The 15175-nt window shown below is 41.2% G+C and overlaps 1 protein-coding gene across 2 annotated transcripts in view; it reads right to left on the minus strand.

Moving 5' to 3' along the window:
* gpat2 (glycerol-3-phosphate acyltransferase 2, mitochondrial) overlaps positions 1-9144 on the minus strand; it is a 48199-nt gene extending 39055 nt beyond the window's left edge. The window contains exons 1-2 of one of the 2 annotated variants that reach the window (XM_014161526.3): positions 9000-9144; positions 4453-4562 (exon numbers count right to left, since the gene is read on the minus strand). In XM_014161526.3, the coding sequence (XP_014017001.1) occupies positions 4453-4524 (72 nt within the window). In that variant the 5' untranslated portion in view covers positions 4525-4562; positions 9000-9144. Of the gene's footprint in view, positions 1-4452; positions 4563-8999 lie in introns of those variants that run through there. The other variant, XM_045703225.2, reaches the window with a different exon arrangement.
* Positions 9145-15175: the final 6031 nt, after the last annotated feature.

Here is a 15175-nt window from a genome sequence, read left to right on the forward strand (position 1 = left end):
ATCGGAAAGGGCATTCAGAGAAAATGACTTCACCCCAGTCCTCAGCAGTCCAATCCCTGTACCTTTTGCAGAATATCAGTCTGTCCCTGATGTTTTTCCTGGAGAGAAGTCGCTTCTTTGCTGCCCTTCTTGACACCAGGCCATCCTCCAAAAGTCTTCGCCTCACTGTGCGTGCAGATGGACTCTCACCTGCCTGCTGCCATTTCTGAGCAAGCTCTGTACTGGTGGTGCCCCGATCCCGCAGCTGAATCAACTTTAGGAGACGGTCCTGGCGCTTCCTAAACTTTCTTGGGCGCCCTGAAGCCTTCTTCACAACAATTGAACCGCTCTCCTTGAAGTTTTGATGATCCGATAAATGGTTGATTTAGGTGCATTCTTAATGGCAGCAATATCCTTGCCTGTGAAGCCCTTTTTGTGCAAAGCAATGATGACGGCACGTGTTTCCTTGCAGGTAACCATGACTGACAGAGGAAGCACCACCCTCCTTTTGAAGCTTCCAGTCTGTTATTAAAACTTAATCAGCATGACAGAGTGATCTCCAGCCTTGTCCTCGTCAACACTCACACCTGTGTTAACGAGAGAATCACTGACATGATGTCAGCTGGTCCTTTTGTGGCATGGCTAAAATGCAGTGGAAATGTTTTTGGGGGATTCAGTTCATTTGCATGGCAAAGAGGGACTTTGCAATTAATTGCAATTCATCTGACCACTCTTCATAACATTCTGGAGTATATACAAATTGCCATCATACAAATTGAGGCAGCAGACTTTGTAAAAATGTATATTTGTGTCATTCTCAAACTTTTGGCCATGACTGTATATTCCTTCCATTCCTCCAGCCAAATCACAGGTAAGCCTTTTTCAAATATTTGCAAATCCTCCACAGGCTGAGCAGGGCCAGGGACAATCCACTTTAATAGAGAGCCTGCAGTGTGACACTGATAAATGAGCCAGTAAGTTTTCACTACAGTAAGAACTTATTGTGGAAAAATCTAAAGTGCTGACATGTTGAAAGCAACTCTCCAAACCAAATCCACATCGGAATCCCATATCGAGCTGGAAGAGATTCTGTTGGAACCTGCCAGAGATGGGTGAAAACATTTACATCACACTTGACTGCTATGTATTCATCATATCATAGGATACATCCCAAATGGCACCCTATTCCCTCTATAGTTTGCTACTTTGACCAGGGCCCATAGGAGGCAGTAGGGTAGGTACAGGTAACTGCCAAAATAATGAAAACAGCAACATAAAGTCTCTTAACAGGGTGGGCCACCATGAGCCAGAACAGCTTCAATGCACCTTGGCATAGATTCTACAAGTGTCTGGAACTCTATTGGAGGGATGAGACAACATTTTTCACCGTGAAATTCCATAATTTGGTGTTTTGTTGATGGAAAACGCTGTCTCAGGCGCCACTCCAGAATCTTACATAAGTGTTCAATTGGGTTGAGATCTGGTGACTGAGACGGCAATGGCATATGGTTTACATTGTTTACAGTTGAAGTCGGAAGTTTACATACACTTAGGTTGGAGTCATTAAAACTTGGTTTTTCAACCACTCCACAAATTTCTTGTTATCAAACTATAGTTTTGGCAAGTCTGTTAGGACATCTACTTTGTGCATGGCACAAGTCATTTTTCCAACAATTGTTTACAGACAAATTATTTCACTGTATCACAATTCCAGTGGGTCAGAAGTTTACATACACTAAGTTGACTGTGCCTTAAAACAGCTTGGAAAATTCCAAAAAATTGTGTCATGGTTTTAGAAGCTTCTGATAGGCTAATAGACATCATTTGAGTCAATTGTAGATGTACCTGTGGATGTATTTCAAGACCTAACTTCAAACTCGTCTTTGCTTGACATCATGGGAAAATCAAAAGAAATCTGCCAAGACCTCAGAAAAAAATGTATTGACCTCAACAAGTCTGGTTCATCATTGGGAGCAATCTCCAAATGCCTGAAGGTACCACGTTCATCTGTACAAACAATAGTACGCAAGTATAAACACCATGGGACCAGGCAGCCGTCATACCGCTCAGGAAGGAGACGCGTTCTGTATCCTAGAGATGAACCTACTTTGGTGCAAAAAGTGCAAATCAATCCCAGAACAGCAGCAAAGGACCTTGTGAAGATGCTGGAGGAAACAGGTACAAAAATATCTTTATCCATAGTAAAACGAGTCCTATATCGACATAACCTGAAAGGCCGCTCAGCAAGGAAGAAGCCACTGCTCCAAAACCGCCATAAAAAAGCCAGACTACGGTTTGCAACTGCACATGGGGACAAAGATCGTACTTTTTGGAGAAATGTCATCTGGTCTGATGAAACAAAAATAGAACTGTTTGGCCATAATGACCAGGGTAGTGCGAACAGCCCAGTACATCACTGGGGCCAAGCTTCCTGCCATCCAGGACCTCTATACCAGGCGGCGTCAGAGGAAGGCCCTAAAAATTGTCAAAGACTCAAGCCACCCTAGTCATAGACTGTTCTCTCTGCTACCACACGGCAAGCGGTACAAGAGCTCCAAGTATAGGTCCAAGAGGCTTCTAAACAGCTTCTACCCCCAAGCCATAAGCCTCCTGAACAGCTAGTCAAATGGCTACCCAGACTATTAACACCGCCCTCTGCACACCACTCTCTGTTGTCATCTATGCATAGTCACTTAATTAACTCTATCTACACGTACATACTACCTCAACTAACTTGTGCCCCCGCACATTGACACTCTATACCGGCACCCCCCTGTATGTATGTATGTATGTATGTATGTGTATATATATAAAAATAAAAAAATAATTCTGCTCGTCTTTAATTACTTCTTACTTTGATCTGTTATTCTTATCCATATTTTTTTTAATTAATAAAATTTGATTTGAAACTCAAAATTGAGCTCAGGTGCATTCTGTTTCCATTGATCATCCTTGAGATGTTTCTACAAATATATTGGAGTCCACCGGTGGTCAATTCAATTGATTGGATATGATTTGGAAAGGCACACACCTGTCTATACAAGGTCCCACAGTTGACAGTGCATGTCAGAGCAAAAACCAAGCCATGTGGTCGAAGGAATTGTCCGTAGAGCTCAGAGACAGGATTGTGTCGAGGCACAGATCTGAGGAACGGTACCAAAAAATGTCTGCAGCATTGAAGGTCCCCAAAAACACAGTGGCCTCCATCATTCTTAAAGATTGAAAAAGTTTGGAACCACCAAGACTCTTCATAGAGCTAGCCGCCCGGGACAAGTCTCTGAATGTCCTTGAGTGGCCCAGCCAGAGCCCGGATCTGAACTCGATCAAACGTCTCTGGAGATGCCTGAAAATAGCTGTGCAGCGACACTCCCCATCCAACCTGACAGAGCTTGAGATAATCTGCGGAGAAGAATGGGAGAAACTCCCCAAATACAGGTGTGCCAAGCTTGTAGCGTCATACATCTCAAACAGCAAATGCATTGGCAACGGAAGGCAGGCTTCATCAGCATGTCACACACCACATTCAATGAGATGGAGGCAGTATGCATTTTGAAAACATAGCCTACTTAATCATTTTACTACATTATGAGGCATGTCTTACCTTGCTTTAAAGTAGCCTAGCCAAAATTCAGACCATATCCGTGGAGGCAAATCTTTTATATTAACTTTCTTTATTGTCCAGTAGCCAAAGGCACAATCCTAGTCATAATATATTATTAGCAACCCATGCTAGTTGTTGCATATTAGATCACCCCTCTTTCTAAATGTTCAAAGGATATTTTCATCTGTTACATGAAACCACTCGCATGTGCGTTGCGCTTTGACAACAGGCGTTTTCCCACTAATTGCATTATGGAACGATACGTTGTGTGTAGCCTACTGCCTTGCTGCACTTATTATGTGAATAAATAATTGTTTATTAACATTTTAAGCTAAATGTTCTGATCTGTTCCACCACTCATTGCCTTTTAAAGTATAATTTATTTTTATGTAGCCTACTGGTTGTATGAATTTGGGATCTATCGTCCCGCAACTGTCCCAGTCTGTTTGGAATAGGCAAATTCTTTCTCGACAAGCTGACCAATAGAATAGGTAAACGTTTGTACTATGGGGTATAGTAGAATGACATAGGCTAGTGATTTTTCTGTTTGTTACTCATCTTGTTGGCTGAGGAAAAGTAAATGTGGACAGGTATTCTAACATCTTCAAAGTGCACATCAGAATTCATTAAGAAGAATCGCACATCGTTCTGTTAATATTTAATTACCATAAACAAAATGTGATTTGTCATTCTGAGCACCGTGGTTGGATGCCCTAATCAGGTTACATACCCAATGCATATGGGTCCGGTAAATTTCTCAAATGTCCGGTAAATTAAAATGTTGCCGGTCAAATGTCTGGCGCCAAATTTCCCTAACGGAACCCCTGGTGGGTAGGTAGGTGGGTGTACTGTAGGCAGAAGGGTGTTCTTACTGCTGGTCTCTTCTGTTGAGTGCCCTGGGGGATGAGGGCTTCAGTAAAGTCATACCCACTCTTCTGCACCATGGTGGTTCGTTCCACAGGTGTGTCACTCTCTCAGGGACCTATAGACACAAAGAGGGTGGCAGGGTAAGAGCAGGTTTACTTCAAACATACACTGTAGAGCGCTTCACGGGTCCGGGTGGACACGATATACTTGAGAACCGAACGGATTGGGTTTGTGTTTGAAATTCACAGTCTGAGCTGGGTCCTGTTTGATTGTCATCGGGTCTATGTAAATATATCTTACAGACCCGAGTGGATCTGACCATGTTCTGCATAGCATATTTATGTTACGCTAATAAGGTGAATTTATTGATTTATAGAAGGCCTAGCCAACATATAAAGACCTATTCAATAACCAGAAGAGCAACTTGTTAGCTCACAGGCTGAAACAATGGTGCTCAAACACAAGAGGCTGTTTCTGTTCTTAACTGCCATTACAATTAGATTTTATTAGACATGTATGCCTTCCTGTTCATCTCTTATCAATAGAAAAATGGTGTTCTGGTGAAGACATTCACAGAGACAGATAATGCAGACTCACTGGCAAACAAGACAACAGTCAAGAGAAACAGTATGAGTGAGTGCACTGACGCATCTAACATCTCTCTCTCAGTATCACTGACACATCTCCCCCTGCCTCTCAGTATCACATAAGGCCAGACTTCCATAATAGGAGAGAGCTGACAGAGCCTGAGCATGTGGCCAACCCAGTCATCCTCTGTAGCTGATAACACACCTGAAAGCATTGCACGCACATGCACCCTGTCATACAGACTTTCCCATGGGAATGAGGGTTATTCTAGGGTGAAGCTATAACCATAGTAACCCTAGAAGCCAATCTAGCTTGACACACAAGCATATGCTTTATTTTGCACAAACACCCGTAAGCAAGCACGCATGCACGCATTATGAATACATAACAGTGCTGTGCTGGACACTGCACAAAACAGAAGAGGATTGTGATTGAAATGCACAGAATGTGCTTTATCACTTCAATTACAGCTAAAGCCTTAACACACACACCTCTCCCCAAAAACAAATTTACTCACCCAGTCCTGGCCAGGGAGTGTTGGCAGAAGTCAACTATCTATCAACCTGAACCCATAGCTACAATTACTCATCCTCTGTCTGCATCTCTCCTTCCACACCACATTTCTCTCTCCCTCTACTCTCACTTCCTTATTACTAACTTTACTCACATCCTGAATCAACTATCCTTTCTAGCAAGCGTATAGCCTAACTTAATGCTCAAAGAGAGGGCAAAGAGGGGTGGGCTATCAGCTGATCATAGGGAATGTACACTGAACAAAAATATAAAAACGCAACATGCAACAATTTCAAAGATATTACTGAGTTACAGTTCATCTAAGGAAATCAGTCAATTGAAATAAATTCATTAGGCCCTAATCTATGGATTTCACATGACTGGGAATACAGATATACATCAGTTGGTCACAGATACCTTAAAACCTGTTGGGGCTCGGGGGCAGTATTGAGAAATTTTGAAAAAAATATGTGCCCATTTTTAACTGCCTCCTACACCAACTCAGAAGCTAGGATATGCATATTATTAACACATTCGGATAGAAAACACTCTGAATTTTCTAAAACAGTTTGAATGGTGTCTGTAAGTATAACAAAACTCATATTGCAGGCAAAAACCTGTGAAAAATAGATCAACATTTTTTTGAATTTTGTGACTGTACTATTTAGTGTCATTGTTTTATAGATACCATAGTGAGAAAGGATTCATTTCGCAACACCTACAGCTTCCACTAGATGTCAACGATCTTTATAAAGTTGTTTGAAACGTCTATGATAAACAGAGAGCAAATTAGAATGCAGGGAAGTTGACATGTCATCACTTCATTTTTTTGCGCCTGCGCATAAATCTGAGAAGCGTGAGTTTGTCATTAATTGTTTATCAAGACATAGGATAGGTTGTGTGAAAATATTACTGATGTTTAACATTAAAAATGGACCAAAAGATTAATGCTAAACAAGGTTTGAAATGTTTGAACGAACGTAAATAGATTATTTACTAGGTTTTTTTAGCTTTTCGGCGTGATTTTACAACCCCCCCCACCACGTTTTGTGGGAGCATAATGAACGCTAACTGCGTTCATAAATTATGAACTTTGTCAAAAGAAACCACATTTGTTCCGGACCTGGGAAATCCTGGCAGTGCCTTCTGATGGAGATAATCAAAGGTAAGGGGATATTTACAATGTTATTATCGATATTAGATGATGCTAACTGTATAGCATAGCTTGTTGTTCTTAGCATAGCACCCCGTTTATTGCAAAATGTGATTTCCCAGTAAAGTTATTTTGAGATCTGGCCATTCGGTAGCAATTACGAGATGATAATATATTATTCTTTGAATGACAATATTATAATATACCAATGTTTTCGAATAGTAATTTTGTTATGTTCACCGGAAGCATTTCAGAGAAGAAAAAAATCTGAATTTCACGCTACTGTAAAATGCTGTTTTTGGAAATAAATATGAACTTGATGGAACAAAAAAATGCATGTATTGTATAACATAATGTCCTAGGAGTGTCATCTGATGGAGATTGACAAAGGTTAGTGCATAATTCTAGCTGGTTTCTGCTTTTGGTGACGCCTGACCTTGAATTGAAAATGGATGTTTGTACTTTTGTGGCTATGTACTGTCCTAACATAATCTAACTTTATGCTTTTGCCGTAAAGCCTCTTTGAAAATCAAACAATGTGGTTAGATTGAGATGTTTATCTTTTAAATTGTGTAAAATAGTTGATTGTTTGAGAAATTGAAATTATTAGATTTTTGATGTTTTGAATTTCCAGCCTTGTTAGCAATCCCGACTCAGGGTTCATTGCTAACCTGTAGCCCCAACAGGTTAAAGAACAAGGTAGGGGTGTGGATCAGAAAACCAGTCAGTATCTGGTGTGACAACCATTTGCCTCATGCAGCACAACACATTTCCTTCACATAGAGGAGTTGATCAGACTTGATTGTGGCCTATGGAATGTTGTCCCACTCTTCAATGGCTGTGCGAAGTTGCTGGATGCATTTTTTTTTTCTTCCATTGCCTGTAGCTTATGCCAGCCCATACCATAACAGCACCATGAAGCACTTTGTTCCCAAGATTGACAACAAAAAACTGCTCACCCACATGTCTGCCATCTGCCCGGTACAGTTGAAACCGGGATTCATTCATAAAGAGCACACTTTTCAAGTGATGCCAATGGCCATCGAAGGTGAGCATTTGCCACTTAAGTCGGTTACGACGCCGAACTGCAGTCAGATCAAGACCCAGGTGAGGATGACAAGCACGCAGATGAGCTTCCCTGAGGCGGTTTCTGACAGTTTGTGCAGAAATTCTTCGGTTATGCAAAGCCACAGTTTCATCAGCTGTCTGGGTGGCTGGTCTCAGTTGATCCCACAGGTGAAGAAGCCGGATGTGGAGGTCCAGGGCTGGGGTGGTTACACGTGGTCTGCGGTTGTAAGGCCAGTTGGACGTACTGCCAAATTCTCTAAAATGATGGCGGCTTATGGTAGAGAAATGAACATTAAATTCTCTGGCAACAGCTCTGGTGGACATTCCTGCAGTCAGCATGTCAAATGCATGCGCCCTCAAAAATGTTGACATCTGTGGCATTGTGTTGTGTGACAAAACTGCACATTTTAGAATGGCCTTTTGGCCCCAGCACAAGGTGCACCTGTGTAATGATCATGTTTAATCAGCTTCTTGATATGCCACACCTGTCAGGTGGATGGATTATCTTGGCAATGGAGGAATGCTCACTAAACACATTTCTGCACAACATTTGAGAGAAATAAGCTTTGTCTGCTTATGGAAAATGTCTCAGATCTTTATATTCAACTCATGAAACATGGGACCATTACTCTATATGTTGCGTTTATCATTTTGTTCAGTATAGATTATGTAAAGCAGCTAAGTATTTTGCTAGGTAGCTATTCTGTTGAAACAATCTAACTAGTCTTTACCGGTGATTGGAGTTATCTGCCTTTTAGGCCTACTGACAGTCGAATTGAAGCCTTCCCTGTTCCTGACCGTGAAATGACACAGGCAAATCAAAAGGGAGCCACTAGTAGCCTACACTACCGTTCAGCGCCGATAGCTTCTGCCTGCAGGACAAGTAATAAGGAGAAGTACAGTACGCGCAAGCGTTGGGTCGAAGGAGGAGGGAGTTTAAGATTCAAAATTAGCTTGGTTTGATTGGCAACTCGAATAACAACAAAGAAAATAAACTAAGTGAAATAAAAAGTTAAACGCCACCAATCTGAAAGGGCACTTTTCTTATAGGAGGGCAAAATGGCAGGTGCTCAGAAAGACCTCCATCTATGCACGTGCCTGATCCCTGCTCTCTCCGTCCTTTCCTCCTTCTCCCATTCACCTCCATGGGTACATCTCGCTAAACATCAAATGGTACTAAGACAGAGTGGACAGGAATTAGTTTGTTACGTAACCACAACATAGGCCTACCTGTCTTCTTTCTCTCTTAACGCCTTTTCTACTCTCCTCTGAAGTTGTTCAACGCTACTCTATGATACGTTTGACTGCTTGTTTTGCACAGCTTGCTAGCTTATGTAACTAGCCAACTCGCTAGCTCCAAGTATGGGTATTTGCATACGTGCTGTATAGAAGTGGGCGTGCCAACAGAAGTAGGAGGATCAACAGACCGTTTTGATTGTGCGTGTTGTTTTTAGTTTCTACGTTTTAATTGGTCAGTTCCCCACCGTGCGAACCAAGACTGGGTGCGCTAAAAGGCACTCTATTCTTGATAGAGAATAATACTGTGCCATTTGAATGTTAACAGAACACACAACAAACACCTCACTTATTGCCTATATATGAAAATAAAAGTAATTTTGACGTTAAATGCTGAACTAAAATCCACAAATAGCAGTCGAGCATAGATAGGCCTTGGGGTTCTCCAGATGTTGCAGGATGAGATGCACTATACTAAGGATTGCTTCATCTGTGCGACGTTTGTATTTGTTAGCCAACTGATACGGGTCCAACAGTGTGTTTAGTCTGACTGAAGCTTACACGCCATGATCTTTTCAATACACTTCATTACAATGGAGTTCAGAGCAACAAGTCAACAGTCTTTGTTTTCTTTGGGAGAAGGCTTCTGAGGAAGAGCGGTGATGATTGCCTTCTTCCACTAAGGTGGAACCATGTGGGAATGTACAGGTATCTAAAAGACAGTGACCCAGGCTGGTGTTGAGCATGTTAACACACTTGGCAGAGAAGTGATGTCAAACTTTATGTAGAAGTCATTAAGTTCATTTGCCATTGTCTTTTCCTCTGTTGGGTACACTGGTTTTCTGGTGGGAGTCATATTAGTGATGGCTTTTATTGTTAACCTTTGTCCTTGAATACTCTTCATTCTAAGCTGGTTTGCTGCACAAGTCTAAGAGTAATTATATTGAGCCAAACACAATTTTATTATCATCATCTGATGATAGTAAAATATATAGATGCCATGAGTTATAATAATCAAACAAAGATTTATTGGTAAATGAAAAAAAACAGTAGGCTGTTTGCTGCACAGTTATACAAGAGTAATTATTATTGGTAATACATGAAAAACTGGTAGACTAATAACTGAGATCAGCATTTATTTTATTTTCATATACTGTATAGGCTATAAGAGAGGTGTTTGTTATGTGTTTTGTTAACATTCAAATGTCACAGTATGATTTTCTATCAAGAATAAAGTGACTGCTAGCCCTCCCAGTCTTGTTTCACACTTTCAGGAACTGACCAATAAAAACAACATGCTCAATCAAAACCGTCTAACCAATTACAGAATGCTGGTGTAACGCCTGTCACTGCTGATCCTCCCACTTCTGTTGACACACCCACTTCCAGACACACTCCACGTTTGCAGTTACCCAAGGGAGGAAAAGTGAGGACAAGGCTAACGTTACTTGCTTGGGTGAAGTGTACATGGCCAATTTGAGTTATTTTGGTTTGATTAATACATTTTTCAAATGTGCTTGCAAAACAGTATTTGCTACTCACGTTGCGATCTTCTGTCTGCTGGCAGTACTTATGATGTTCAATCACAGAGGCTAACCTAAGGTAGAAGGCGTAAAATAAACGCCTGAAACTAGATCCTCTACATCAGTGATTCTCAACTGGTGGGTTGCGACCAGGTTTTGAATGGGTTGCGAGTGTCTGAGTACATTTTTATTAAATTAAAAATACTCCAGTCTGAACTTAAATGACTAAAACCAGGTATAAAGTGTGTAGAAATGATAATTAACCTATATTTTTAAATAATTTAACCACTGAACAATTTCTCTTCAATCACAGTATTTTCAATATAAAGTTATTAGCAGAGCTATTTGGCAGATTTGGTTGATTTTGTGGTCTCAAACCAGTGAGCTTAACATTCTTCATCAAGAATATGGGCAAATTGGAATTATTGACAATGAAAAAGTTGGGACATTTGTTCCCTTGTCATATAATTGGTACAGTGACTATCAAGTTAGCATTAAAAATAGAGTTCCATATTGCATTTTGGCAAATATTGGATAGCGACTGAGACAACCTGGTTTAATTTGGGTCCCGAGAACCACTGCTTTACATACTGTTCTTGACAAGAAGGGAAAAGAACTGTTAGGGGAGGAGTTAAAATGGAGTGTCGCCAAAGGTGTCGCCTTGATAACGTCCACAGCGGAAGTCGTGTCACAGGCTCTCTTTCCATTTCCCCTGAAAACCAGAACATCCGGCCACAAAGTCAAAATTGGCTATATCGTAAAAATGTACTTTTGGGCCTTAATTTAAGGTTAGGCATAAGGTTAAGAGTGTGGTTAAGGTTAGTGTTAAGGTTAGGTTTAAAAATTGCATTTTATAAAAATAAAATGTAGAAATAGGCAGAGTTTATGACTGTGGTAACTAGTGACGATCCTACTGAGAGGCGTGTAAGCTTGGAGCGCCTCCTTCAGGGCAAAAATAAAGACAAGATTAGCACATTTGTTTGTTTATTTGTGAATATAATATCAGCGTTTTTATAAGTGGAATGAATGCCGATACATATGTATATAAGGCCAATATTGGCCGAAAATATGGCTAAACTGATTTATTGTTTGGCCTCTAGTGGTCATAGTGCTGTAGTGGGCTGGGATTGGGAGATCATGAGGGACTCTCAGTGAGAAGAGGAGACTGGCGTAACCATGGTTGCACTTGCAACCACTTAACACTGTCACTCACACTATCATCAACTCTGGTATTCACATCACACCGCAATGCTAGAAATGCAGTCTAGAGGGGGAAACATCGATTACATGAGAGAGGGAGAGAGAGCCAACAAACCAAAAAGAAAGATGGACAGCGAGAAAGCAACAGAAGCAGAATACCTCTGTTAGTAAGAGACTGTGCTTGTATTGTTCTCTGTATCAATGATCTACAGAAGAGAGTTCTGACTCTCTACCGTGTGTCCTAAATGGCACCATATTCCCCATAGTGCACTACATTTAAAAAGTAGTGCACTAGGGAATAGGGTTCCATTTGAGATGCCTCCTAGGTTGTCCTCAAGGGATTGGCTATTGGCTGTGTGTGATCAGTCAGTCAGACCAGGTAGGTAGGCTAGAGACTCGAGAGGTACGGAGGCTAGAGGCTAGGTGTGGTCAGTCAGTCAGACCAGGTAGGTAGGCTAGAGACTAGAGAGGTACGGAGGCTAGGTGTGGTCAGTCAGTCAGACCAGGTAGATAGGCTAGAGGCTAGAGAGGTACGGAGGCTAGAGGCTAGGTGTGGTCAGTCAGTCAGACCAGGTAGATAGACTAGAGAGGTACGGAGGCTAGAGGCTAGGTGAGGTCAGTCACTCAGACCAGGTAGATTGGCTAGAGACTCGAGAGGTACGGAGGCTAGAGGCTAGGTGTGGTCAGTCAGTCAGACCAGGTAGATAGGCTAGAGAGGTACAGGGAGGCTAGAAGCTGTGTGTGGTCAGTCAGACCAGGTAGGTCAGGCCTGGGCAATTATTTTCCATGGAGGGCCACATTAGAATATATTTTTGCCATTGCGGGCGAGAATCATACTACAGGATTATACATCATGTGTATGACTGTGTTGACAGATATATCTACTGTAAATCACGTCCAGATATGCTACTTATTTTACTTTTTTAACATGCACAGAAATAAACCACATCCATGTTCTCCTTTTGGGAGTCATTATTAAACATGCAATGAACTACACGGAGGGAAAGTGCACTGCACTTTCAGCACCATGGACAGAACTCTTGTTAGCGGGTATGCACAAAAACACAAGAGAGAGCTTAAAGTTACATTTAAACTACTCAATCAGTGTGAGGAGTGAAGTCTCTGATTGGCATTGACTAGAACAGTGAAGTCAGGTATAGTTTCTGACGTCGCTATGCGCAGGATTGCTAAGAAGTGCGAGTCAGTAAGAGATGATTTGTGCCTTGACTTGTCAAGTTGCAGGTCAGTGGGAGCGTTATCCACATTGAAGGTGAAAGGAGAGGAAACCAACAGCATTTCATTTTCCAACACTTTGAAGTCCTCAAAACGACTAGAAAACTCCCCATTGAAAGCACGCAGCAGCGATGTATACTTCTCCCGCTGGTCATCTGATAGGGAACAGACTAGTAGTGTCAGAAGGTGGTTGAGATTGTTGACTTCTACTTTGCGGGTCAGGAGGAGGAGGATTTTCCTTTGAAGGCTTTGACAAGGCTGACACCTGATGTGCAAAAAGGCCCTTCCCTTGTAGTTTGGAATGAATTTCATTCATGAGGGCCATGATGTCCACGGTGAAGGTAAAATCAGCCAAACATTCTTTATCTTGCAGTTGAGGGAAATCCACATATTTTCCTTTCATTTGCAAAAACTCAGCAATTTCCGACTTCAGGTCCCACACCCTTAAAGAACCTTCCGCAAACGCAGCCATCTCACGTTTGTGTGGTAGGGGAGATTTGCATGACCCGACTCTGTCTCTCCCAACTGTGAGACAAACTGTCTGTGGTTTAAATATTTAGCTCTTATGAAGTTTACCATTTTAGTGACTGTGTCCACAACATGACTCATTTTTCAGAACACATTTACAGAGCACCTCCATTATGAATAATGCAACGCAGGAAAATTATTTTCTGATCTGGGTTCAGCTCAGCTACTTGATCTTGTATCCTTTTCAAAAGGCCAATGTTTTTTTCTGTCAAGTTTGGGCACCCATCAGTGGTCACACTGAATAACTTTTCAAAACTCAGTCCCAGCTTTGCCACACACTTATTTAACCTCCTTCAATAAATATTTCCCTGTGGTTTTGCTCTTCGTTGACTGCACTAAAGCAAGCTCCTCCGTAATTTCAAAGTATGGTGTTGTGCCTCGTAAGAATATCAACAACGGCGCCGTGTCACGTGCATCACTGCTCTCATCCAGGGCCAAGGATAAATAGGTGAAATTCTTCACCTTGTCTTTCAACTGTTGTTCCATATTCTCTGCGATGTCCTCAACACGCCGTGTCACTATTCGTCTTGACAGGGAAACATTTTCAAACAGCTCTTTCTTGTTGGGGCAAAGTATTGCTGCAGAGTCAATTAAACATTATTTAATGAATTCGCTCTCAGCGAATGGCTTGCTATGTTTAGCAATTTTGTGGGACAGTACATAACTAGCTCTCGCAATTCCGTCGTTTGCTGAATGCAGTTTTGTGAAAAGTCTTTGCTGCTTTTGCAACTGAGAAAGCAACTCTTTCGATGCACTTGCCCTCTGCTCAGAAGACATATTCCTATAGTTCTCTGCATGCTTCGTCTGGAAGTGTCGGGACAAGTTGTAGTCTTTCAAGACAGCGATGCTCTCTTTGCACACAGCTTTCCCTGATACCTCTATAAAGACATATTTCAATGTCCACTCTTGCTGGAACATCCTACATTCATTGTCTACTTTCCTTTTCGTTGAAAAACTATTTTTGCGCAATTTCTAGCTAACTATTATTTAAAACTGTGACGTGTGTGTTAGCCTGTCAGTCACTGTCTGTCCTAGTGCTGTTGTTATTAATAGGTGCCTTCAAAATAAATGTCACATAAGCGGTGGGAGTTAAATCATTACACAAAGGCGAGTATTCAATGGGCTTTTAATTTGAATTAGTGATGGGCATTCCGGCTCTTTTCAGTGAGCGGGCTCCGTTGGCTCAGCTCACCAAAAAGAGCCGGCTCTTTTGGCTCCCAAACGGCTTTTTAAAACAAATATATTTTGTATTTTTTCAAATCAAACAGTTTGCGATAGTTTGACTATGATTGCTGTTAAAACAATTATAATTAAATTATTAAATGAAATCATACTCTACCTTAACCACAATGTATTTAAAAATGCATTGGTTTGTTACGAAAAAGAATGCTATTAAATATTTGCATTTAAAGTATAACTTTTTAATGTATATAAACAAAGTGCATATAAATCTAACAATTCAAAACGAATACAATCTGAACAGCATAATATAATATTGCACCATATCAAAGAAAAATAAATAACAATGTGCAGAACTGCAGCATCCCACTTAAAACATTAAACTGGTCCCTCTTTTCTCTCTCTTCTTTATTGCAATGTTATAACCAGCAGCACACAGCAATGCTGACCATATTTTGCTTTTTTGAGAGATTTGCATTCAGAAATGCAAGCTGCCTCACTTTCGAG

The sequence above is a fragment of the Salmo salar genome, chromosome 20, assembly GCF_965601325.2.
Source record: "Salmo salar chromosome 20, fSalSal1, whole genome shotgun sequence".
NCBI lineage: Eukaryota > Metazoa > Chordata > Actinopteri > Salmoniformes > Salmonidae > Salmo > Salmo salar.